We start from the raw sequence: 22,970 nt of genomic DNA on the forward strand, positions 1-22,970 counted from the left end.
TCGTCTCATCTATCAGGTACCCAAGATCGTATCACCGTAAAGTAGAGAGTCGGAGAACAGACAGCTCATACTATCTGTACAATTACTCCTTTTCAAAATAGCTGCTGCTGCTCACATTCCGACTTGAGCTCACACGAGTTTGGCCCGGGTTAGGAGATGTGGGTCGGGAGCTTGACATGCCATCTGATGATAAGAAGGGGGAGCTTGGAAGCTTGATGGAGAAATCATTAGGTGGTGCAACAGGCGATCCATCACCGCCGCCCTCCTTTTCATACGAATCCACGCGAATTGGCGGAGGGATCTTGCCCGACGGGCTGAAGCTAGGGTTACCATAGTAGTGAACAGCGACTAGGACTGCAGCCGAGCCAATAAAGAACTGCGGTTGTCACGTTAGCACTTGTCTGTAGATTCAAGGGGATCATGGGATGCATACGCTTGCCGTGAGCTCAAAGTTGAAGAGCCAGAAGCTTCCAACGATACTTGTGAGTATGCTCGCAGTGGTTGCCAGAGACTTAGCATCTCTCTGTGCGTGACTGATGGAAAAGGTAGAGAGAATGCCACCAAGAGCCTGGACAACAATAGCAGACCAGACGGGCCAGTTGTAGCCCTGGAAGAACCCGTCATTGGCGATGTTGTCGCCATCTCGGAAGACAACGCCAATGAACAGAGCCGGGAAGATAGAGTAAACAGCCAACTGCACGTTACGCACCCACAGAGAAGTGTGGCTCGAGCTATCCTTCAGCACCTTCTCGAAATAGACGCCCCCGAGTCCAGACGCGACTGCAGCGCCAATAATCGAAAGTAGACCAATCGCAGCATTGAGCCTTGGGTCAATGGTCTCAATATCCTCCTCAATGCCCTCGTACGTAGCAGACCGCTTGTGTAGGTTTCCACCACCCTTCACAGCCTTCCATTCCTCGAGAGAACGAGGGAAGTGGAGCGAAGAGCCATCTTCCTGTAACGCCATCGGCTCGGAGTTGGCATCGGGAATCTGCACTAAAGCAACACCAACCACCAACAATAGCAGCAACCCCCACTTGCGCGGCGCAATGTTGCGGCCCAGAAACATCAGACCAAAGATTGCCGTTGTCAAAAACTGCAGCTGGAATGTGACCTGGAAGGTTGCTGCCCGCATATTGGACAGAGCAATGTATTGGAGGGAGTTGGAAAGGACACCTAGAATTGCAGGGATAGCCAGTTTCCAGCTATCCCCTGAGAATACGGCGCTTGTGAGAGAGAAGAATAGGGATGTAGCGGGAAGGGACGGCGGTGCGGTCTTCGAGACGTCGTAGAGAGCCATTGTGAGTGCAATGGTCAGTTTGACGACCTCGTTCAGGAAAACCGCGGTAGAGGTCAGGTATCGCTTTCCACCGGTGGGCGGCATAACACGGGAGTAATGAGCCAACTAAACGCAGAAGTCATTGTTAGCCATCGCTCAGCTCGAGGGTATTCGAGATGACCTACCAACACGAATCCAGTGGACTGCGCCGTGAGCTACGTCGGAAGAAACAATGAGTCAGCCAATAGCCCAGCACTCATAAATTCGCGATTTTGGAGTCCATACTAAAATCCAGGGCACATTTCTCGTCGCATCCCGCACCCATGATGGCTGACGTTGTGAGCGATCTCCCATGACGACAAAGCTTCGAAACGTGTTCGCGTGTTTAGGTGGGTGTAGTCTCCGCACGGGGCCAAAAACAAACAGGTGGCCAGGACGAGGAAAGTCGAGGTGAAAGTAGGGAACGACGAAGATCGAATGGCTGCACAAAGGCTCCTGGCAGAGAAGTAGCAGAACCGACGCGCAACACTTATGGGATTGGAAGATCCTCTAGGGCCTGGCGTCAGGGCTTCGGTTCGGGTGTCGATCACGGCGGAGCTCCGTGCGAGGTGGCTGGGGTGAAAAGGAGAGGAAGATCGCCCACAGGCAAACCAAGAAAATGTCCGCTGAGGGATCTTTGGGGGGTGGGGGGGGGGGGGGAGAAGAGAGTGGCCGAGGAATAGGTGTGAAACGTGAAACGTGAATCCGGGGTATAGAAACCTTGGAAACAGCTTTAAGATGTGAACAAGCGGTGTAGATCACGGGGCCATACGATGAGGTCTAAAACTCGTGACTTTTGGGCACAAGATTCAACTCCGTGGTGAACTAGTTGGTTTTGATTTTCCTGAAGATCAGCTGCAGGTGTCTAGGGAGAATTTGAGCGCCATTTGGGCGCCTCCCAGCCAGGGGCTTTATTGCCTGACGTCAAGCCCGTGTCCACGCTGTACGACCGCCTCCTTACCCCCCATTCTGTCGTCGTCATTCGCTCCCAACAAGCCCTAGACGGGGAAAATGCATAGGATGGAGGCAAAAGCAGTCCACTTGCGCGTGTCCTTTGTGATGTCGATCGTTTGCGTGTCTATCCAGTCGGCACCAGCCCGTCCAGCCACTGTGTGATTGGGCTCTGCCCTTATGCAGGTCAGCCACACGATTAGGGCTGGCGTCTCCGTTTGAGGGTCATTGCGTGGAAAGGAGGTTCTATGTGTGATCGGGACTCATCGGCAGCGTGTACGATCTGTGCTGGCTTCCCTATTGCTAAGGCTTAGTCTTTGAGATAGGAAATTTAGGTCCAGAGAGTTTCGAAACACGATTGTGGGAATACGAGATATAGTCGGGTATTAAAAGCCCGTGGTATGTATAATCTTCGGGGATATTGTAGTGGACTCGGTGAGTCATATGGAAGGTGTTCATAAGACACGGTGCCCCAAAGGGTCGGGAAAAAAACAATAAACAACGCCATCATGCAAGAAATGCCAATAAGGAAAATGCTCTAGTAGGAAGAGAATGGTCGCGGGACTGTTGAGTCTGATCGGGGAAAAGGTTGGTTATACAAGAAGGGGAATTAATTGAGATAGGAAATAGGAAGTGAATGTATGGTCGGGAATTCGGAAGTCGGTAGTCGGGAGTCAAGCATGCAGATGCAGATCTTAATGCACGGCAGTCACGCTAGTCCGGTCTTGATTCCAATCAAAGTCAAACGACCAAAGAGGAAGATCGTGCTTGCGCTGCTCGCCGTTATCGTTAAGCATGATAGCTTCGCTGCTGTCGGTGCGACGGCGAATGTGCTGCTTCTGGTCCTCTGGGATGGCCGGGGGCGGGCCGCGAGGCGGGGGCTTCGGGGATGGCAGCGGAGAGAAGCGATGGATGGGGAGGGTTGGCGTAAGGGGGGAGGCACCGCTGGTAGCGGGTGACGGAAGGCTCTCGGAGTAGCCCATACTGAAACGGGGAGAGGCAATCGAGTTACCAGTTTTCTGTTCAGTATCAGAACCAGAACTCTGCGAGGAAGAACCATGCTTGTCCATGTGGGATGCACCTTGTTCTGACTGGGCGTTGAAAGGCGGGTAGGCTGCACTGAGACGCAGGAAAGATGTATCCGAACCACAGAATGAATCCCGCGACGGACCAGATATCACCGAGTTGCGGTCGGCTTGAGAGCCGTTATTTTGAAAGATACTCGGTGTGATCTTGCCCTTACGAACTCGCATCGCCTCCAAAAGATCCTGCTCTTGCCGAGTCACTGCAATGACTCGGCTTCTCCGATTCATTTCCTTCAGCTTCTTCAGCTCCTCTGGCGTGCGCGTGCGCGACTGCGGGAACTGGTTCAAAATATCCGGCTCGGCAATGAGAGGAACTTTGGTTTTCCGGTGAGGCTGGTTAGACATTCGCTGGGCCACAGCAGGCGGCGTGTTGCTGGACGGATTGGAAGTATGTCTGCGCGTCTGAGGAATGGGAGGAATGTAGCTAGATCTGCGGCTAGATACTTGGCTGGATCCACGGCTGCTGGTAGAAGGTGCTCGATCTCGGTCGACCCTCTTCAATGTCGGTGTGCCGACTGTGGCGTGAGCAGTTGAGGCAGTATAGATCTCAGGCTCGTAGTCGCCATAGGTAGCCACGCTGTCCCTGAAATTCTTGTTTCTGGTGCCGGTAGCGTTCTCGGTAGGCGTCGTATCCCGGTCGGAGTCCTCGTCTTCGGACGAAGAAAGACAGAGAACACTAGACTTCTGCAAGTCCTTATTCTTCAAGGTGCTCTTGCTGCTCTTCTTGGTCAATGTTGTCTTTGTGCTGTTTGTGTTGCTATTGGTGCGGTTCCGGTTCTGGCCCCGGCTTGCATCAGGCTGGGAGTTAGGAGACAGATATAGATCCTTGCGTTTGCCATTGACGGGGCTATGGGTACGCCTTTGCTGGATCGTTTCCGTGGGACGTTGCTGCTCCTGAGGCAGCTGCTCCCGACTGGCGGTGTAAACACTAGAGCGGCTGAAGGGGGACCGGCGTCCTGCATATCGGTCCAGAGCAAGATCAATCTCACTCGTGCCGACTGTGCGTTCTGGGTTGTCCCAACGTGGCGACCACTCGCCATCTTTCATCTCGGGAATCGACAACAGATCCGACCGGTCATTCTGAGGCTTCGGAGCCTCATGTTGGATAGCCGAGGTCCGTTGAGGTAGTGGTTCTCCGACCTGAAGCTTTCGCACAGCAGAGGTGCTACAAAGTCGTTCCACTCGGTCAACTCTATTCGAAGGCCAATCAGAAGCGACGGTGGAGACAGGAGAGGGAGAGCTGGTCACTCGCTGAGGAGACAAGAGGTGATTTTGAGTGGCAGGGTTTCGAGGTTTCGGGAAAAGGATAGAAAGATCAATTCTGGGCGGGCGAAGCTTTCGCTTAGATTCCTTCGGCGGTGTTTGGGCTTGCTGATGTTGATATGTCACATTGGGATGTGCCTGTAGCTCGTGGCGGACTCTGGGCTGAAGACTAGCATGGTTTGGTGTTGTGGGTTTCGATTTCCCGGACTTCCCGGACTTGACGGATTTCGAGTTCGTCTCCTTCTCCTTCGAGCTAAAGTAAGAAAATAATGTGGAAGAAGAACCGGACGGGTGGACTTTTTTCGAAGGCTTCGGGAGTGGAGGGGCAGAATCTTGAGATCGGTAATCGTGGCCCAGCAACGGCGATGAAGCGCGAACACGGAGATTCTGGGGTGGAACCGCTTCACTCGAAGGAAAAGGCAGGAAGCTACTTCGTTGCTGCCGTGAAGATTCGTCGGGAGTTCGAAGGCTTGATCGGCGTGGCTTTTGCGGCTTGTCCCACCGGCCGTTTGGGAAGGGTAGGTCGGTTCCTAGTATGCGTTGCGCCTTTGAGGACTTGCGCTCCGTGATGCTCACGTCCTCGTTGCTATCCATTGCGCTAGGTCGCAGCAAGTTTCGACTGGAAGTTCGTAAAGGCACACGCACTGGAGAGGGATCTCGATTCGCCATAGAAAGATGCGGTGTAGAAGGGAAAGTCGGTCATGCAAAAATGCTCAATTGCGTAAATGGGTTCAAGTAATTTCCCCTGCCAGATCTACTCCACAGACGGGTCAGCGATTCCTTTCTCAGGCACAGCTCCAGCTCGGAACCAGAGGGAGTTGTCGGGCCTCCACACATACCAGAATAATAGAAAGGGAAAACAAGATTAAAGAATTACAAAATTGATAGGTAAAGAAAATAAGACTGGGGGTCGGAAGCAAATGAGTGCAAAGAGTAGGAAAAAAAAGAGTTAAAGGGGAGGTGAGAACTAGAGAACCTAATAAATGAGAACACACGTTTAGTGCTCTATGATCGAGTCCCTCTACACATCGGCGTACTTAATAGGGGTGGCCCACATCAGGGCATCATGGGCTAATTTCTAGGAACTAGAATCCTTACTGGCCGATTGGGGAAGAGTCCATGCTCACGGCTGTGTTTCATTTACGTGTGGATCGCATCTGGGCTGCCATTGGAACGCCAGCCATCTCGGTTCCTGGCCCCAGGCACCTTTGGGACATGATTTAATTATTCAATTTTTATTTTTATTTTTATTTTCGAATGGAGGAGTCGGATCGGCAAGCTGAGCTACATTAGTTTTTCCCCTCTAAGATAGAAGGTATCGACAGGCATCCACTTCCGCATCGCCAATAGACACCGGTATTGGTCCGATTCAATCCATGAACCAGATGTGGCCCAACTGTGGTTCCTGGCGCACGGAGTCCTGTGGAAATACTACTTTCATTACTGTAAAGTGCAGGAGATTGCGGATATCTAAATCCCAGGACATTACGCAGGTGGACGCGCTGTAAAAAGAAACAGCCCCCTTACTGCGGGCCAACCTTAAACTGCACGTGTCTCGCGTCCCGATTCCAACCCTTGGAATCCTCCGAAATCGTCAGCCCTCAAGATTGGGTTTGCTAGAAGGCGCTTTATACATTTACTAACGTACGCCCACAATTCCATGATTACGTATGGTTCTATTGTTTGCGATCCCCACACGGCCTTCTTGCCCCTTTTCTGCCCTGTGCTTTTTTCCTTCACAGGCCGGCCCTCGGCCCCCGTGTGGATTCGTGTCTTGACCTAAAAGGGTAAGCAATGGAGCCACTACCGCAGTAGCTTCAGCGTCAATTCGTCGCTTCATTCAGGAACAGTCGATCTCTACGATTGTCTATGTATATCGATCCAGCCTGACGGTGCGAGAACTTTGATCGCCATCGTAATCGCGGAGTTGTTCTTCCCGTGACAAATACCGTGCCTTGTCTCCCTATCCTTGTCATTTAGCACACGGGGAAATGATCGCCCTCCGTGTGTCCCATTCTTTGCACTGTCATTTACTTCCGTTGCAGGTTGGTCGATAAACACAAACCTAGAACACAGCCCGCGCCTGCGTCCGCGTCCGCGTGCTTGGTGGTTCCGGAATTCACGATGAAACACTCGGTGTGGAACCCGGACCCTGGTTCTATCTTTGACAGGCATGACATGTTACAGAATAATTGCCTGTCAACGCTGTCATGTCTGAGAAACAATGTTGCATTAAAGGGAATCACAGATCTGGTTTGCCAGCCACCACGCTTTAGCCTCGTCTTACCCAGCTGGTCCGAGCAAAATCGATCGAGACGAAGATCATCATACCCGGGCAGCTCCGTCCTCCAGCCGTGTGCCGTGTCTAAGACCCACAGGTAACGGAAACAAGGTGCAGTGACACTCCGGGGCAACCACATCTGCGCGAGATCGGGGGTTCCATGTCGAAATTGCCCGCGATTGGCCGTGCGCCGATCAGACTAGGCATTCTGCGTATTCTCGGACTCTGAGCACCATACCGCTTCAGTCAGGTGATCCGATATTTAATTTAAGTTGTACTGTAGGGATTAATAGGGGTGCTTGGAAAGTATGAAATCGTGCAGATTCAGCCTGGCATGCACGAGACAGCCGAACGTTGCGGCAGTGCACATACCCAAACATACAGCAGCGGCGACACTATTGAACCCAAACGCCCGGTTTGACAGCTGTGAGAGGGGCTCTCGTTTCCAATATAGGTCGGCTATGCCAAATGGTCGGTGAAGCTAGCGGCTAATGGTGCCTCAATAGTCCACCCGCGCGGCCGGACGCCCAACGCACAATAGTAGCGATCATTCCCATGGTTCTGCACACTTGTGTTTCGCCTTGGTGGATTATTTGTAGATCATTCCAAAATCTTGGTGACCGGGCCAGCATGGGGAGTTTGCTGTACCTGCCTCACCTTTCTCTTTTTCGTGGAATAATTTTGAGCAAGTCCACCTTGAGACACTAGTGCGAATTAATACCAACCCCAAAAAATGTCTTTTTGGGAGACTAGTTCTAGAAAATGCTTGTGAGAACTCTGATCCATCATCACATTTTATTACTCATTCAAAAACAACTCCCCGTCCACATCGTGATAGGAAGTGTGATTTTATTTTTTTTGCAAGCGCCGGTCGACCTGGGACAATCCTCATCAGTCTGGAAAAGCCAACTGAGGCAATTTTGTCCGCATTGTTCTTGTAACAATATTCGGACAGTCGTGAATGCGCATCAAGTGACATGGGCATAAATCTGCGAAGCCTTCGGTGAACTTGCCCTTCCACTCTGGTTCAGCTAGGATCCATGGATGTCCACGTCGAGAATTCGATTCTTCTGTATGGTCGGATGGAGAATGGTAGATAACCATAGAACGGCACTGGTAGTAGCTGACTGTGAGCTCTGTACTTTTGACTATCAGCAAAGAAAATCAACGGTTAGAAGAGATGATGAGCTGACACATGATATCCCGTGTCGAATAATCCACCTACTTCAGTAAGCTCGTCCCAGTTTTGGTCAAGCTCAGAAGCCCGGTTTCCACTTCTGTCACTGTTAGTGGAGGGCGAGGAGAACTCGAACTCGGCAGTTCGTATTTCGCTTGCTTTATTGTAAGTCATGACGATTCCGAGTTGTCGTCCGCCTAATATGTGTCAGTCCCCAGCTGAGCGTCATAAAATGGGGCTCGGTTTACTGAGAGGCGCAGGAGCATTCTTGAGCATGGTCAGCTTTCGAGACACATTGTAAATGTGCTTACGGATATCATTCAACGATCGTGGTCTGAGAATGGGATCAATGATGCCATCAAGTTTGTCTGCAAACCCACGCTTCCCACCATACACGAACCTCATGGCGTAAGTCTCAAACAAAGGAAGGGAACCATCGTGAGCATCGAACCCTGCCCTCACGCAGAGTGTAAGTGTGTCAAGCCGGCGGCGTGCAAGTCCGTTCCCGATTTCTTGCTGGAGAGAAAGATCAGCAAAGATCAACAGAGGAGGGACTGCCGTACCATGCAATCTCGAATCTGGTTTGCCACCTCATCAGTGCCTCTCTGGATCATCTTCACCCAGGGGTTCTTAAATCCATCCGACTTCTTTGCTTTGGCTGCAGCTTTAAGCTTCTTCGCATGGGCCGAGGCGGCTCTTCCTTCCAGGGGAGTCTCTTGGTATCCAGTGAGGAAGTCTTCATATGTGTAAATCTGTCCGACGTTCACTTTGCCCAGCGATCGATCGCAGAATGCCTCTCCCGGCAGGAGCTCACTGTAAATTGATTCAGCGAGTGCCAAGTCATTTGGGTAAGGAAACGAACCGCATGAAAAGTATGAATGCGACCTTTGTACAGGATGTTAGAGTATATACACGATGGCGACAGGGAATGCAAGCATCGGAGGTGTCAAGTGGAGTAAGACGGTGTACTTACCGTGACATGCACAGCGATCTTCAACAGCTCTAGGCTTTGGGCCTGTTTGAAGTCAGCATCTCATTAGTTGTCTTTGGTCAATTGTAAGAAGAGTCAAGACAGGATACTCACCCAGGCTGGGTACTGGTGGCCTAGTTTGGCCCGACATGGCTTCAGAGCATTGGCGGCGACGCGGCGCCGCCACGAGCGGGTCGCAGGTGATCTCGATTTTCTCTTTCTTTTGACTGGAGACATATTGGTAATGATCAAAGAGAGATCTTTTTCGTGGCGGGGTAGAGAGTACCAACGGAAGAGTAGAGAGTCTAAGGAGTAAGGCGACGATGAGCCAAGATTTGGATTGCTGGCCAGCCTATAACGCAGAAAAGTCACGATATTCTACGTTTTTTCATCTTCGAAGCCCTTTCAATGATCAATCATCCCATAGGAACAGGGCCCAGATCTAACCATTTTGGCCATCAATCGAACCTCTGTGACCCGATCGTTGCTCTGAAAATAACAGCTATTCATATCGTCCTATCGCTAATATTGACATTATCCTTCCACTATGCTCCTTATGTCCCATAAGCAAAATCGATATCGTTGTCCCATCACCGCCATCCCAGTGCTCCTGGGGTCTGTGCATGAAGACCTTGGCAGTAGGTCCGTTCTCCACAAATTCCCTGATAGCGGACACAGGGAAGACCCTATTAGTAAAGAGCCGAGGGCCTAGACTAGAAACACCCTAGCGTCCGCTGAAACTTAAGGTATTCTCCGCTTGATACTGAGCAAAAACGTAATTGCTACTGGGAGCAATCATTTGAAATGTTAATGCCGTAGCCGGGATGTGGCCGAGGAAGGGGCAGCGAGGATGGGCGGTCCTTTTTACGATGTGCAATTAGGTAGTATTACGGAGAAGAAAACCGCTTAATGTATCTCCCCGGAAGTCCTCCTACTTGGTGCATAGATGCATCCATGATAGAATACCAACAGAGCTTGAGACAACATTCAAATGTTGAGAATTGGAAACCTGGAGGCAAAAACATATTCATGGGTCTCAATGTTGAACACGACATAAGAAAAAAGAAAGCATGACTCTTTCAAAAATGCCCAGTTGAGCCTGTGAGGATATATTGAATCTATACGAAGCCAACCCGCCTGATTGATATGGAAAAAACAAAGTTATCTATCGAACACGAGCAAGGGTCCAATGGGCTAGGGTACCTGCAGGTGACGCGCAGGGTACATACTGGGGCCAAGTCAGGAAGGGGTGGAGAATCTGAGTACCCCTTGTCTGCTCTGGAGATCTCGGGGTTTGGGGTGACCCCTCGAGTACAAGTCAACAGAGACGACCACGCACGTCCCTCAAGGTGGAAAGCACCTTGGAAGGGTGCGGAATAACTTGTAACGAGTGGCGGAAACAGGGAACGGGAGCCCCCGCTCCACGTGACCCAGTGGCGACCCAGGCAAAAGTGTCTGGACCATGTTGAGGGTGAGTGTGGAGAGGGTGAGGTTGCAAACAGGTTTATCTGATGGATTCGGTTCGCCTTGGACAGGAATCATCTTGTCCTAATCAATATGGAGATTAATCCAGTCTACGCGGATGGCAATGATATGCAAAAGTGACGGTCTTAGTGCCTCTGAATCACGGGGGTTCAAAGTTTTCACCCTGGAGGCGACTCGGCGACCTGTGAGAGGAAATGGGAATCCCGATATTGACCTCGGTGGCTCGGAAAAATCAGAATTTCGATGGAACATTAAAAGTGAAGAACGGTAGCCAACCTTAGCAAACGTAGAAAGCCGAGTGGAAGTGAAGGCGTTGATGACATCGTGCACCTCTCGATTTTGTTGTTCTCCGCCCCAACTTTCTCGCCCTTGTCAGCCGCCACTGGTTCTTTCTCCCCTTTGACCATCCTTGCGTCTCATCTCGCCATGTTCATGTCCTCTTAATTTCACTTACATGGTCTCGTCTTCTGTGGAGGTTGTTAAGTGGTGGTCGAGATTTACTCTCTACTTGGATCTAGGATCTGTGAGCTGTGATCTTTGGATCTCTTTCCCCCACCCTGATCTCGCTCCGTGATGGCTTCAGATAAACCCACTTCACTGCTCCACCCCGACCAAAACGCGTCGCTCGCTTCTCCTCCTTCCCATGATACCTGCTACTCCGAATCTCGTCTCGTTCAGTCTCGTCAACGCGATATGGATACCCATGAGAAGGATGACCTCGGCCCGGGTCCCTCGAACGACGCCTTCGGGCAGTTCTCGTTCGCCCCGACGACTCGCACCACAGTAGTCACCACCACAACAACTACGACCACCTCATTCCCTCCTCTGGTCATCAGGCCCCCGCGGGCTGTCAAGGACCTCGATGCCCGACAGTATCCCCTCGCCGCGTCACCCACACCCGCGTCTCTGAGGAATCTCCGGTTTAAGGTTGGTGACAAATCCATCATTTTCAATGAACCCGAGGATGCTGCCACGGCAGGAATCGAGGTAACTACTTCTGATGCCCTTTCCCGAAATATTCCACAGGAGTGCTAACGTTCTTCCAGTTCAAGGAACGGAATGATGCCCTCGAGTCCTCCAATGGACTAATTCGCTCCGTGAACTCTTTCTCTTCCGAAGACGATGGCTCTGCTCGACGACTCGCTCCTCCTAGATCAGTGATTCGACTAGGTTTGCCGAATCTTCAAAACCGCCCCGTCTCCCCTGTTTCCAACCCCGACCCTCGCCCATCTATTCTCCCTCGTACCCGTGCGTCCCGTGCACCAGCGGAGCCTGTGGCTCGGCGGACTCGTCACGGAGCTTCAACAACAACACAGCTTTCACCCGCCGGTCTTGTCACTCCGGAAACAGAGCATAATGTCGGCAGTATCGGGGAAAGTGCTGCCTCGAGGCCGAGGATGCACAGCGCGAATTTCCCGCGCAGGGAAACCCTTCTGCGCTCACCTCTTTCAGCTGAAGTTGGCTCTGGGGCTATGCGAAATATTACACTTCCCGAGAACCGGGAGTTACAAAGTCAGAGTGCTGACTCCAATGAGGTCCCCGGATCCGACCTGGCCTCCACTCAAAGCACATCATTTGCCTCAACTGAACCTACATCGCAGCCAAGGCCTGACCTGACTTCTCAGCTTTCCGCAATCGATAATGCTATGGCCCAGGATATGTGCTTACCAAGCCCTAGTCTGTCCCCAGTTGCTGCTATGAATGCTCTTCATGGCGAGTCTTCTTTTGAATCAGAAGGGCCTGACGTGGACACCGATTCCAGCCTTGACCACAATATATCACGCCACTCCCGGGCAATGCGACTTCATGATGGAGAGTCCTCCCGGACAAAGAGTCTTGCCTCTCGATCAGCTCCCTCGCTCATGGATATGCCCAAGGTGCTGGAGTTCTTTGACTCCGTCCCTGAAGAATTGAAGACCTATCTGATGTATCAGTTTTTGCGGCGATGCCCCAAACCGACTTTGCATTTCGTAGCCGACGTTGTTAACCCGACTTTGAAATGCGATTTCCTGGCCTTGCTTCCGCTTGAACTCAGCTTGAACATTGTCAAGTATTTGGACGTTCAAACAATGTGCCGTGCGGCTCAAGTTTCGAAAAAATGGCGGCACATCATCAGCTCGGACGAGAAGAGCTGGAAAGAGCTTCTTGACCTCGACGGTCACCTTCTTTCCGAGGGTGAGCTAGAACGGGCTATTCGGGAAGGATGGGGCTGGCAGTGCAGCAGTGTGGACGATTTCGAAAGAGATCTCAGCTTACCTTGGTCTAGAGGAGACAATGAGGCACCTCCACTACCATCCTCTTCTGCTGCCAACGACAGATCCCCATTGACAGCTCTGGGCTCTCGACGCCCGAAGCGGAAAGCAAACACGCGTGCTTCCAGTCGGAAACTCGCAAAACGCAAGATTTCTTCCAGCGGAAGTGGTGTGGACTACCATGAGCCAGATTGGAAGAGAGATATTGCCGCATCAGAAGCACCGTATGCCGCCGCTAACGCTGCAGCTGCAGCTGTTCCCTATGCCGAAGTCGGTCTGCCTTCTCTCCGCGGAATGTACCTCTACAAGTCCCTATATCGCCGGCACCATGCCATTCGCCGAGGATGGATGAAGCCTGAAGTTAAGCCTCAGCATATTGCTTTCCGTGCTCATGACCGTCATGTTGTTACCTGTCTGCAGTTCGATACTGAAAAGATTCTTACTGGAAGTGACGACACCAACATTAATGTATATGAAACGAAGACTGGCGCTTTGAAGGCTACTCTGGAAGGCCACGAAGGTGGTGTCTGGGCGCTCGAATATTACGGGAATACTCTTGTTTCTGGATCAACTGATCGCTCTGTGCGTGTCTGGGATATCGAACGAGCTCGGTGCACTCAGGTGTTTCATGGCCACACTTCCACCGTGCGCTGTTTGCAGATCGTCCTACCAACTGAAATTGGACGGGATGCAAATGGTCGGCCCGAGATCATGCCGAAGCAACCCATGATTATCACTGGCTCTCGGGATTCTAACTTGCGGGTCTGGAAACTTCCCAAGCCAGGAGATCCCGTCTACTATCCGACCGGGCCTCTTGCCGATGATACAGACTGTCCATACTTTGTCAGGGTGCTAACTGGCCACACACATTCCGTTCGCGCAATCGCAGCTCATGGCGACACCCTTGTGAGCGGGAGTTATGATTGTACCGTGCGAGTGTGGAAGGTCTCAACTGGACAAATTCTGCACACTCTGCAAGGCCATTCCTTGAAGGTGTACAGTGTCGTCTTGGATCCCAAACGCAATCGCTGCATCAGCGGTGCTATGGACCACATGGTCAAGGTTTGGTCGCTTGATGATGGGTCTCTTCTTTATAACCTCGAAGGTCACACCTCTCTCGTCGGTCTACTTGCCCTGCAAAATGATTTCCTGGTCTCCGCTGCCGCAGATTCTACCCTTCGCATCTGGGATCCCGAACACGGTCACTGCAAAAACATGCTCAGCGCCCACACTGGTGCCATCACCTGTTTCCAGCACGACGGTCAAAAGGTCATCTCTGGATCGGACCGCACCCTAAAGATGTGGGATGTTAGCACCGGCGCTTGCGTTCGCGACCTTCTTACCGACCTCAGCGGGGTGTGGCAAGTCAAGTTCAATGACCGACGCTGTGTCGCTGCCGTGCAGCGTGATAGCTTGACCTACATCGAGGTCCTCGACTTCGGAGCCGCTCGTGATGGTGTCCCCGAAAATAAACTCGGCAAGCGAGTCGCAGTCAACCGTCGCGGACGGGAGATTTCCAGCGGCAGTGTGGATTCCGACTCCGATTCTGATTAATCGTCGGCTGGTCTAATTCCGACGCATCAACGCCGGATGTCTTGTTCATTTCCCTACTTCCTCAACCTCCTTACTCCTCTGCCATTCTATTTCCATCCTTTTTCGCACTATTACTCATACTCGATACCCCATCCTTATGGCTCTCTTGTCTTCCCTTGGGAAAAAATCCTTTGCATAGCGCGGTCAGCATTCTTTGGTCATCCAGCATTACGATGGGGACAGGCGTTAGATGTTACTTTTTTTCGCAGGGGGTTTTTCATCTTTTCATTTCTCATCAAATCTTGAAACCCCTCTGCATTATCTTATTTGTCTTCTTTACTTTGTCATTATACTGCACCTATGCCCACATCCATTCCCATTTCGTATCTGAGTCTATTCGTGAAGCTGGTTATGGCGTTTTGGGGCTACCAATAATGCCCTTTCCTTTCCTTATTACCTGTTTAGTTTGTCTGATCCAGTGGTAATAGATACATTTGATGTTTATAATTCTGTTCAAGAATGTAGGCGAACTTAATGGTTATAGTGCAGTCCATGGCAAATTTGAAGTAATTGAGGAAGGAAATCTAGTGTGTTTGTCTCGAAAAGAAAATAGATGCTCTTTTTCAAACACCCCATATTCTGTCGGCTTGGGCTAATTCTAGCGTGCTGTTCGAATGCATGTCATTTGGTAGTTTTGAATGTTCTTCAGTGCATTTTTCTCGTTGTTCTTCCATGTTGATATGTTTATACTCTAATGATGCTCATATTCTTTGGTGCTATAGGACCCATGCCATCCTTTCTCACACTCGTAAACCAATTCTTCCTTTCTCCAAATGTGCTCGACCCTTATACGTATAATCACAGTCACTGCTACGGCTACACTTGTGGCGTTATCGACGACCGATTATGCACCTACATTACCAAATGCTGCAAACCCTGATGTTTCGTGATATCGACGATTTGTGTCACACCTAAATACCGCCTTAAGATACATTTGTATGCCTGTTGCCGTAAGTTCGATTTGGAGACAGCGAGTGTTATGAGGTGATTGCTAACACCTTTGGTATGCTCATGTAGATTCTAGGTTAGATGGCCTTGCCAATGCTACCTCACCATCTAGGGCTTCGCTTAGTTTGCAAGCTCTCCTCGTGCTACAAAGGAAGCTGCTGGGGATGGCCAAGCGGCTTCAGTGATTTTATGCCGGCTCAAGACAGGTCTCGGGTGGTAATTTATCGTTCCGTTAGTGTTCTTGAAGGTTCTTGGGTTGTCCTGCTATTTGAGGTTTGTTATACCCCAGAGCCCAGAGGGCGTCTTGATGGCTTGTATAGGCCATTTGAACTTTCTGCGGCGATATAGCCTAAGCCTATACTAGTAATAGCCGAATGGCCTTATACCGGCCCTCTGGACACCCTCGGACGCGCATTTTATCATCAAATAGCAGGATAACCCCAGAAATCACACATAGACATTAATAGTACGATATAACACGAAATGCCAGGATCATCTATGTAGATGCTTCTAGTCAGTGTGGATCGCGAGTGAGGAATGCGAAATGTGCTTGATATATGGGTATAATGATATTTAGGCTAATCGCTGGTCTCGGAAAGATGAGCCAGCGAGGCTATGTAACAGGTACATCACATTGTGTGTGTGTTCTCCCTAGCCGTATTGGTATTGATATTCATGCCGGGGGGGGCATAAGCACATAGTAATAGAAACATATGGTTACCGTAATGTCTGTAAAGAACGTGCCACGGCCAACTAATGTTCCCGCTAGGTTTCACCCATAGGCACGAGCTATGATATCAGGGCAAATTTTATAATTTGATGTGCACCACCACTCAACCTTAGGGCAAGGCACTCGAAGCAGCCGACATTTTTTCAGAAGCGAGGGTCCCGCCCTCTAAGCTTCCATCAATGCCAGCCGCTGATAAAATCGCCCAGCGCACAGCATCAACGCCCAGCGCACGACCGGGTCCAACTTTTATATCTGCGCTGCATGTAATAAGTTCTCCCAGGGCACCAGGTCCTTCGGAAACACGGATATCCGGTTGGACAGCCTCGCGCAAACCTTGAAGCATTTCTTGAAGACGCTGGAGTCCGATAGTCGACACGCCAGTTTTGACTTGCTTTTGCTTCTTGCCGAGGACCTTATCCACTTTAGAAATAACAATCTGGTGAGGAATTGCGTAGCGCCGGAAGAGACCGAGAATATAGGCGTCGTTTGGCTTGATGCCATGTTCACTGTCGACGAGGATGAAAGCTCGACGGAGTCTGGAATAGCGCATTAACATTTATACCTCCACAATGACTATGCGGGAGAGACTTACTGCTTGCGACCTTTGAGATACTTCATAATCTCCGACCCCCATTCTGACCGACTAGCCTTTCCATAACCTGGCATATCCAAAAGCACAACTTTATGCTCGCCACCCTTTGTCCCCCCGATTCCAAACGCATTCATTTCCCTTGTGCGACCTGGTTTCGACGAGGTCCAGCATATCTCCTGTCCCATAATCGCATTCAATAAAGAGCTCTTGCCGACGTTCGAACGCCCCAAGAATGCGACTTCGGGCTCAAGAGATGACATTGGCGTCGTGCGAAACTTGGATGCGGACCATAGCTTCAGTGGAGAGTGACGCGAGGGTGTGAATAGCTTGTTGGCGAAGGCTAATTGTTCGGCGGTGGGCGATTTCGTATCCCAGTAATAGCAGAGATCGGAGGTCGCGAGGTCTTTCAAGTCGCGCTTGTTGGGGTTTGGGGGAGGAGGGCCTGCATTGGGGGTCGGTTTTGACGTTGAGTATAGACGCCTGGCAGGTTTTGAGAGCCTGCAGCTTAATGTCTTCATGTTGGGTTGTTCATGGAGAAATGGCAAATGCAGTCCATGAAGTTCTTCGGAAAATACGCGCACGGGCCAGTTCAGATAGACCGAGCTATCGGCGATAAGCATCATCCTCCATGAACCTGATTCGACTTGCTCGTTGGACTCTACATACTCTCATCTGTCTATTCCTTGAAGCGCTCCATCACTTTAGTCACGATGATCAACGCCGTGCTGGTCTTCAACAACAACGGTCAGCCCCGGCTGACCAAGTTCTACACCCAACTCGTGAGTCCTCCACTCCACGGCCATAACCAACACCATGACGAACTGACACAACACCAGGACACCCAAACACAGCAATCACTGATCGAACAAATATACAAACTGGTCGCCCGGCGCCCGTCGAGCGCATGCAACTTCCTCCCCCTCCCACCAATCCTCTCCCAAGGCGCTGCCAGCTCCTCAGCCGGCCCCTCCGATGCGCCAACGCAAATCACCTACCGCACCTACGCCACGCTCTCCTTCATCATGATCTCGACATCTACAGAGTCACCACTCGCTCTCATCGATCTGATCCAAGTCTTCGTGGAGGCATTGGACCGCATGTTCGAGAACGTTTGCGAGCTGGACTTGATCTTTGGTTATGAAACCATGCATGCTGTGCTGAGCGAGATGATTGTTGGAGGCGTTGTTGTTGAGACAAATATTGATAAGATTACTGCTGGCGTGCGGAATCAGGAGGGCTATGCGGGGAAGAAGAAGGCCGTTCAGGCGGCGAGTGCGAGTTTGGGTCGGGGGGCGTTGCCCGGGTTGGGGGCATGGCGGTGATTGAATATACTACTGTTTAGAAGGCGACAATGTTGGATGGCAGGCTTTTTCGGCGTTTTGCGTTTTGTTGTCTGTACATAGACTTTGTACTTTGTTTTTACTGAGAGGTAGGCTTAGACGGGGCGATATTCTGGTGTTTCCGGGATGCCCGCCCCAACAAATATCCCATTTTTGCTTCATACACCAGATCTACTTGTTTCGACCAAATCATTGTTCGTTTTTTTTGCAATTGAAAGGACGTGCTTGAAGAAAAGCCCGGATGCTGTATGTTGTCCATAGATGTCACGTGACCTCCCATATCTGGTAAAGTGCCCTAACCCTAGTCACATGTCCGCACTAGCGCGACCCACGAGAAATTCATAAGATCCGCACCGCTACATTCTTTCTTTTCTTCTTCGTCAATCGTCAACAGCGCACCGATCCCATCGACAACAATGGTAAGCACCTGAGCGCCTTTGTAAAGGCTTCGCCTGCTGCAGCGATGCCGTGAACACAATTCACCTGCTTCCGATTGTTCGCAATCGAAGCAATTCCGTCTTTGGCACACAGCCTCGAAAGAGATGTGTGCGATTGGCGATGATTTGGCTGGAAGCATGAGTTGGAGCCCGTAACACGGCCTCAACTCATCGCTCTCCTTACGAGTTTCAAGAAGATGCAGCCCGTGGTGGACAATCGCTGATCTTCTTTTCTCAATGATAGCCTGCCCCTAAGTCCGGAAAGAAGACCGCCGCTATGCCCTACCCCCAGGGCAAGGCTGGCTCGTCCAAGAAGGCCGCTAAGGTACGTTTCTTTCCCACTGGCAGGTTGAGAAAAAGAAGACGAAGATGGCTAACGATCACAGAACCCTCTCATCGAGAAGCGTTCCCGCAACTACGGCATCGGCCAGGACATCCAGCCCAAGCGTGACCTCGCCCGCTTCGTCAAGTGGCCCGAATATGTCCGCCTTCAGCGCCAGAAGAAGATTCTGAACATGCGCCTCAAGGTTCCCCCGGCGATTGCCCAGTTCCAGAACACCCTGGACCGCAACACCGCTGCCCAGACCTTCAAGCTCCTCGCCAAGTACCGCCCTGAGACCAAGGCCGAGAAGAAGGAGCGTCTCGTCCAGGAGGCCACCGCCGTCTCCGAGGGCAAGAAGAAGGAGGATGTCTCCAAGAAGCCCTACCACGTCAAGTACGGTCTCAACCACGTCGTCGGCCTCGTTGAGAACAAGAAGGCTTCCCTCGTCCTGATCGCTCACGATGTTGACCCCATTGAGCTCGTTGTCTTCCTGCCCGCTCTCTGCCGCAAGATGGGTGTCCCCTACGCCATCGTGAAGGGCAAGGCCCGTCTCGGTACCGTCGTCCACAAGAAGACCTCCGCTGTTCTCGCTCTGACCGAGACCCGCGCCGAGGACAAGGCCGAGTTCTCCAAGCTCCTCTCTGCCATCAAGGAGGGCTACACCGACAAGTACGAGGAGACCCGCCGCCACTGGGGTGGTGGTATCATGGGCTCCAAGGCCAACGCCAAGCAGCTCAAGAAGACCAAGGCTGCTGAGGCTGCCATCAAGGTCTAAGCTCACTCTTTTCCGTGACTTAGCTTTTGTTGGTTGGGATCGCCGCTTTCCAGCGCACTCCTAAAAAGTTCTATTGGGAAACAAGGGTCTTCCAAGGCTCCGGATGACTTAGCTTTAATAGATGGGTGGAAAGAGCCTTCCGGCCCTTTGAATCCTGTTTTCTCCAAAAAGAAAAATTTTTCTCACGAACTTCTCGACGCCTTATGTACCACTTTCTCGCAGATACCCATGAATCCATTTCTCTACCAGTTCAATATGGCTTTAAGTAGATAATTAGAGATTGGTTTATGCAGTCTGCTTGTGTAATGTCTGCTTGTGTAATGTGTCTGTTTCTTGTAAAGTTCGTAAATCGATCTTGTAGTTCGTGTGCGAATTTCGCACGTCCAACGTCCGAGTTTCCGAGTTGCGAGTCACGTCTCGTGACTCCCTTGGCACTCCATAAGTCCGTATCATAAGTCTTTCCCGGAGTTTCGAGCTATTCTTGAGGACGTATTTATTAACCTTTGCTCAATCATCGTTGAGCTGATCGAAATCGATTCTCGAGTTACCCCCTGGATCTGATCCTGAAGATGTGTGGAGGGATACAGTGAATGACTGTCTTACGCGGTATCAGTGGGAGGACGGTGTACGGGAGCAAGTCCTGAGGAGTATGGATTGACGCGGGAACCGTTGGAATTGCGCCATTCATTACTGTATAAAGTATTAGGAAATGACGGCTCGGAGCCTGTAAGCGAAGTCAATGCTACATGTGATGCCGCTCGAGCGTTGCGCCATGATCACGGCCAAAGACATCATTTTGTGCATTTAAATAGATCCGAAATTGGAGTTCACTTTCTTTGATGTTATTGTAGATTTGGTTCATCATGAGGCTTTCAATCTCTCGACTCCAGGTCGCTGTCACTGCATTCATAGCCATTGCTAGTGCAACAACTGAACTGGAAGACAATCCTCTGGCTACTTTAGATCAACGCGATTTAGATGCCCTTGCGATTCAGATCAACCAAGACAACAGCTTTGTCGTCCTTAAAGCTGAAGCGAAAGCTGCTTACCAAACGGCGCATGGACTTCTCATCAGCGACGAAGCATCCTCGAGTCTCGATGCAGCAATCGACGAGTTGACCTTCAGTTCCATTCAAAAAGCTGTCAATACTGATGTATACTACCCCAAGGTCTACTGGGTTGATGCTGGTCCGCGGACTTGGTTCGGCTTGGACGTCCCTGGCGGCCGATATTCGTACGACAACCCGGACTGCATATATCGCACCATCCCTATCGACCACCGCCTCAGTTATATCGTCAAAGGGTATCGGTATTCACCAGGACCCACGGATGTGACATTCTCTCTGATCAGCGACCCCAATTCTCAGAACACTGTTACAAGCTTGTCCGGAAGCAATTTAGTTGTCGACAGTGATGGTTCTTACACTATCACCATCAATAACTCATCTGAGAACTCGACAAACCACATTCAGTCAACCCTGTTGGCCAAACAACTCTTCATCCGCAACAATCTAGGAGACTGGACCACTGAAAAACCGGACAGCATCTCCGTCCAACTCACCAGTGACGCGTCAGGCCATACTCCCATCAGCAATGCAACAATCCTCGCTGCTGCAAAGTGGAACTTGCAAGAATCCATCATAGATTATGGCGTGGGAGCCCTAGGACTGAAAACAACGATCAACGCAGTCAATACGCTATCGAGTCCTAGTCAATCAAGCACCCTCGGCACATTGACCAGTCAAGCAAGTTCATTCGGCCACTATAAGCTAGACGACGACGAAGCCCTTGTCGCGACTCTCACTCCAGGACCAGCGGACTATTGGGTCTTTCCCGCGACAAACCCCTGGATCATCACCACGAACCCGGGAAATAGCCAGGTCAGCCTCAATAGCGTGCAGTCTGCTGCGAATTCCAATGGCACATACACATTTGTGGTCTCCCTGCAAGATCCAGGCGTCTACAATTGGATTAATACAACTGGGCTGCACGAGGGCACGATGATGGTGCGGTGGCAAGGTCTTCCTACGTCGTCCTCATCTTCAACAGACTCACCAGCTATTACGACCCAGGTGGTCACACTCGCTGAGCTTTCCTCTATTCTTGCTGATGGAACTCGCTTCGTAACGCCGCAAGAGCGAGCCGAGCAGCTTGCTCAGCGTGCCAAGGGATATGCCCAGAGACTAGAGTTCTAAGCCGATTGAGGTGTCTCACTGTTCTAAACAATACTCTGGGCTCACACTCGAATACATTAGCCTGCATTGCAGCCCGAACGTGGAGACAATCCAAACGAGCCTACTACACACTTGATTCTAGACTTCTTCCTAGACCTTTTTTAAGACCTCTTTGTCATTATTTTTCGAGGCATCCGTCGACAGCACTATCTAGAATCAATTCCTTATTTCCGATTCGGCGGCAGACGCTGAGAAATTAGCTCAATTTAACTTAGTGGAGTAGCAGCTATCTTGCATTCCTCGCGAGCACATCCCTGCAGCATAAGCGCGGATGCCGATCCCGAAACCCCCTCACTCTTCCACTATCTGGGCATCGAGCTGCCACCCAGCTCGACTGAAACCAAATCGGCGGTCTGAGAAATTGAGTATGAGTGGATAATCTCGGAAATCCCCTCTTGACATTTGTAACCCCCCGAACAACAATCAGTGACTACTATCATGACCGGTAAGTGATAGCCTCGTCTCCTCGAAGTTCTTGGCCAACAGAAATGTAGACCTCCAACCACTCGACAACCCCGTTCGCATTGGAGTACTTTTATTCCCTGGCTTCCAAGCTCTGGACGCATTCGGTCCTCTGGACTGCATCAACATCCTCTCCCGAACAAGCAACGTCACTCTATCTCTTCTATCTCACACCCTAGACCCAGTATCAACAAAATACTCCGAAACCCCCGGAACTACCGGACAAGAAGTCGTTCCAACGCACACATACGAAGCACCACCGCCACTAGACGTTCTCCTCATCCCAGGTGGTCGAGGGTCCCGAGGATCCGGACCAATCGTGCTCGCAGCTATCAGATTCATCAAAGACACATATCCAAGTCTGAAATACTTGATCACCGTATGCACTGGCTCTGGGCTCGCAGCTCGTGCTGGGGTATTAGACGGCAAACGGGCAACGACTAACAAAATGGCATGGAAGGATATGGTTGCTCTAGGCCCAGAGGTAGAATGGATCCCGCACGCGCGATGGGTGACAGATGGGAATATTTGGACGTCGTCTGGAGTCAGTGCGGGAATAGATGTAACGCTTGCTTGGATCGGGAGGGTTTTCGGCGAGGAGAAGGCCAAGATGATCGCAGAGGGGATAGAGTATACGAGACATGAAGATCCAAACTACGATCCCTTCGCGGAGCTGTATGGATTATGATGAAATGCCAGGTATCCTAATGACAGCTTTTTTCAAGAACTAGAGTTATACATTATGGATGCACCAA

The 22,970-nt window shown here is 50.9% G+C and overlaps 9 protein-coding genes across 9 annotated transcripts; 5 read left to right on the forward strand and 4 right to left on the reverse strand.

The window, feature by feature from the left end:
* Positions 1–82: 82 nt before the first annotated feature.
* Positions 83–1,633, reverse strand: N7443_008351 (putative UDP-galactose transporter; the record flags this gene model as incomplete). The annotated part of the gene is made up of 4 exons (XM_056888407.1): positions 83–376; positions 434–1,405; positions 1,465–1,494; positions 1,565–1,633. 4 exons carry the CDS (start codon positions 1,631–1,633, stop codon positions 83–85), a joined length of 1,365 nt encoding a protein of 454 aa, XP_056737709.1.
* Positions 1,634–2,964: 1,331 nt separating this feature from the next.
* On the reverse strand, positions 2,965–5,211 carry N7443_008352 (uncharacterized protein; the record flags this gene model as incomplete). Its single annotated transcript, XM_056888408.1, has 1 exon — positions 2,965–5,211. One exon carries the CDS (start codon positions 5,209–5,211, stop codon positions 2,965–2,967), a length of 2,247 nt encoding a protein of 748 aa, XP_056737710.1.
* A 2,858-nt stretch (positions 5,212–8,069) lies between these two features.
* N7443_008353 (uncharacterized protein) lies at positions 8,070–9,282 on the reverse strand (the record flags this gene model as incomplete). Its single annotated transcript, XM_056888409.1, has 6 exons — positions 8,070–8,272; positions 8,324–8,591; positions 8,639–8,888; positions 8,938–8,960; positions 9,049–9,090; positions 9,160–9,282. The coding sequence occupies 6 exons, from the start codon at positions 9,280–9,282 to the stop codon at positions 8,070–8,072; spliced, it is 909 nt and encodes a 302-aa protein (XP_056737711.1).
* Positions 9,283–11,103: 1,821 nt separating this feature from the next.
* N7443_008354 (F-box/WD repeat-containing protein) lies at positions 11,104–14,336 on the forward strand (the record flags this gene model as incomplete). The annotated part of the gene is made up of 2 exons (XM_056888410.1): positions 11,104–11,517; positions 11,577–14,336. The coding sequence occupies 2 exons, from the start codon at positions 11,104–11,106 to the stop codon at positions 14,334–14,336; spliced, it is 3,174 nt and encodes a 1,057-aa protein (XP_056737712.1).
* A 1,826-nt stretch (positions 14,337–16,162) lies between these two features.
* Positions 16,163–17,163, reverse strand: N7443_008355 (translation initiation/elongation factor MRX8; the record flags this gene model as incomplete). Its single annotated transcript, XM_056888411.1, has 2 exons — positions 16,163–16,589; positions 16,646–17,163. The coding sequence occupies 2 exons, from the start codon at positions 17,161–17,163 to the stop codon at positions 16,163–16,165; spliced, it is 945 nt and encodes a 314-aa protein (XP_056737713.1).
* Positions 17,164–17,355: 192 nt separating this feature from the next.
* N7443_008356 (putative AP-3 adaptor complex subunit sigma) lies at positions 17,356–17,967 on the forward strand (the record flags this gene model as incomplete). The annotated part of the gene is made up of 2 exons (XM_056888412.1): positions 17,356–17,424; positions 17,482–17,967. 2 exons carry the CDS (start codon positions 17,356–17,358, stop codon positions 17,965–17,967), a joined length of 555 nt encoding a protein of 184 aa, XP_056737714.1.
* Positions 17,968–18,401: 434 nt separating this feature from the next.
* On the forward strand, positions 18,402–19,519 carry N7443_008357 (60S ribosomal protein eL8; the record flags this gene model as incomplete). Its single annotated transcript, XM_056888413.1, has 3 exons — positions 18,402–18,404; positions 18,667–18,747; positions 18,809–19,519. 3 exons carry the CDS (start codon positions 18,402–18,404, stop codon positions 19,517–19,519), a joined length of 795 nt encoding a protein of 264 aa, XP_056737715.1.
* Positions 19,520–20,382: 863 nt separating this feature from the next.
* On the forward strand, positions 20,383–21,714 carry N7443_008358 (uncharacterized protein; the record flags this gene model as incomplete). Its single annotated transcript, XM_056888414.1, has 1 exon — positions 20,383–21,714. The coding sequence occupies one exon, from the start codon at positions 20,383–20,385 to the stop codon at positions 21,712–21,714; it is 1,332 nt and encodes a 443-aa protein (XP_056737716.1).
* A 477-nt stretch (positions 21,715–22,191) lies between these two features.
* On the forward strand, positions 22,192–22,903 carry N7443_008359 (DJ-1/PfpI family protein; the record flags this gene model as incomplete). Its single annotated transcript, XM_056888415.1, has 2 exons — positions 22,192–22,198; positions 22,248–22,903. 2 exons carry the CDS (start codon positions 22,192–22,194, stop codon positions 22,901–22,903), a joined length of 663 nt encoding a protein of 220 aa, XP_056737717.1.
* Between the last annotated feature and the right edge of the window lie 67 nt (positions 22,904–22,970).

Source organism: Penicillium atrosanguineum (assembly GCF_028827265.1).
Source record: "Penicillium atrosanguineum strain IBT 20685 chromosome Unknown utg000007l_segment0_segment0, whole genome shotgun sequence".
Taxonomy (NCBI): Eukaryota; Fungi; Ascomycota; class Eurotiomycetes; order Eurotiales; family Aspergillaceae; genus Penicillium; species Penicillium atrosanguineum.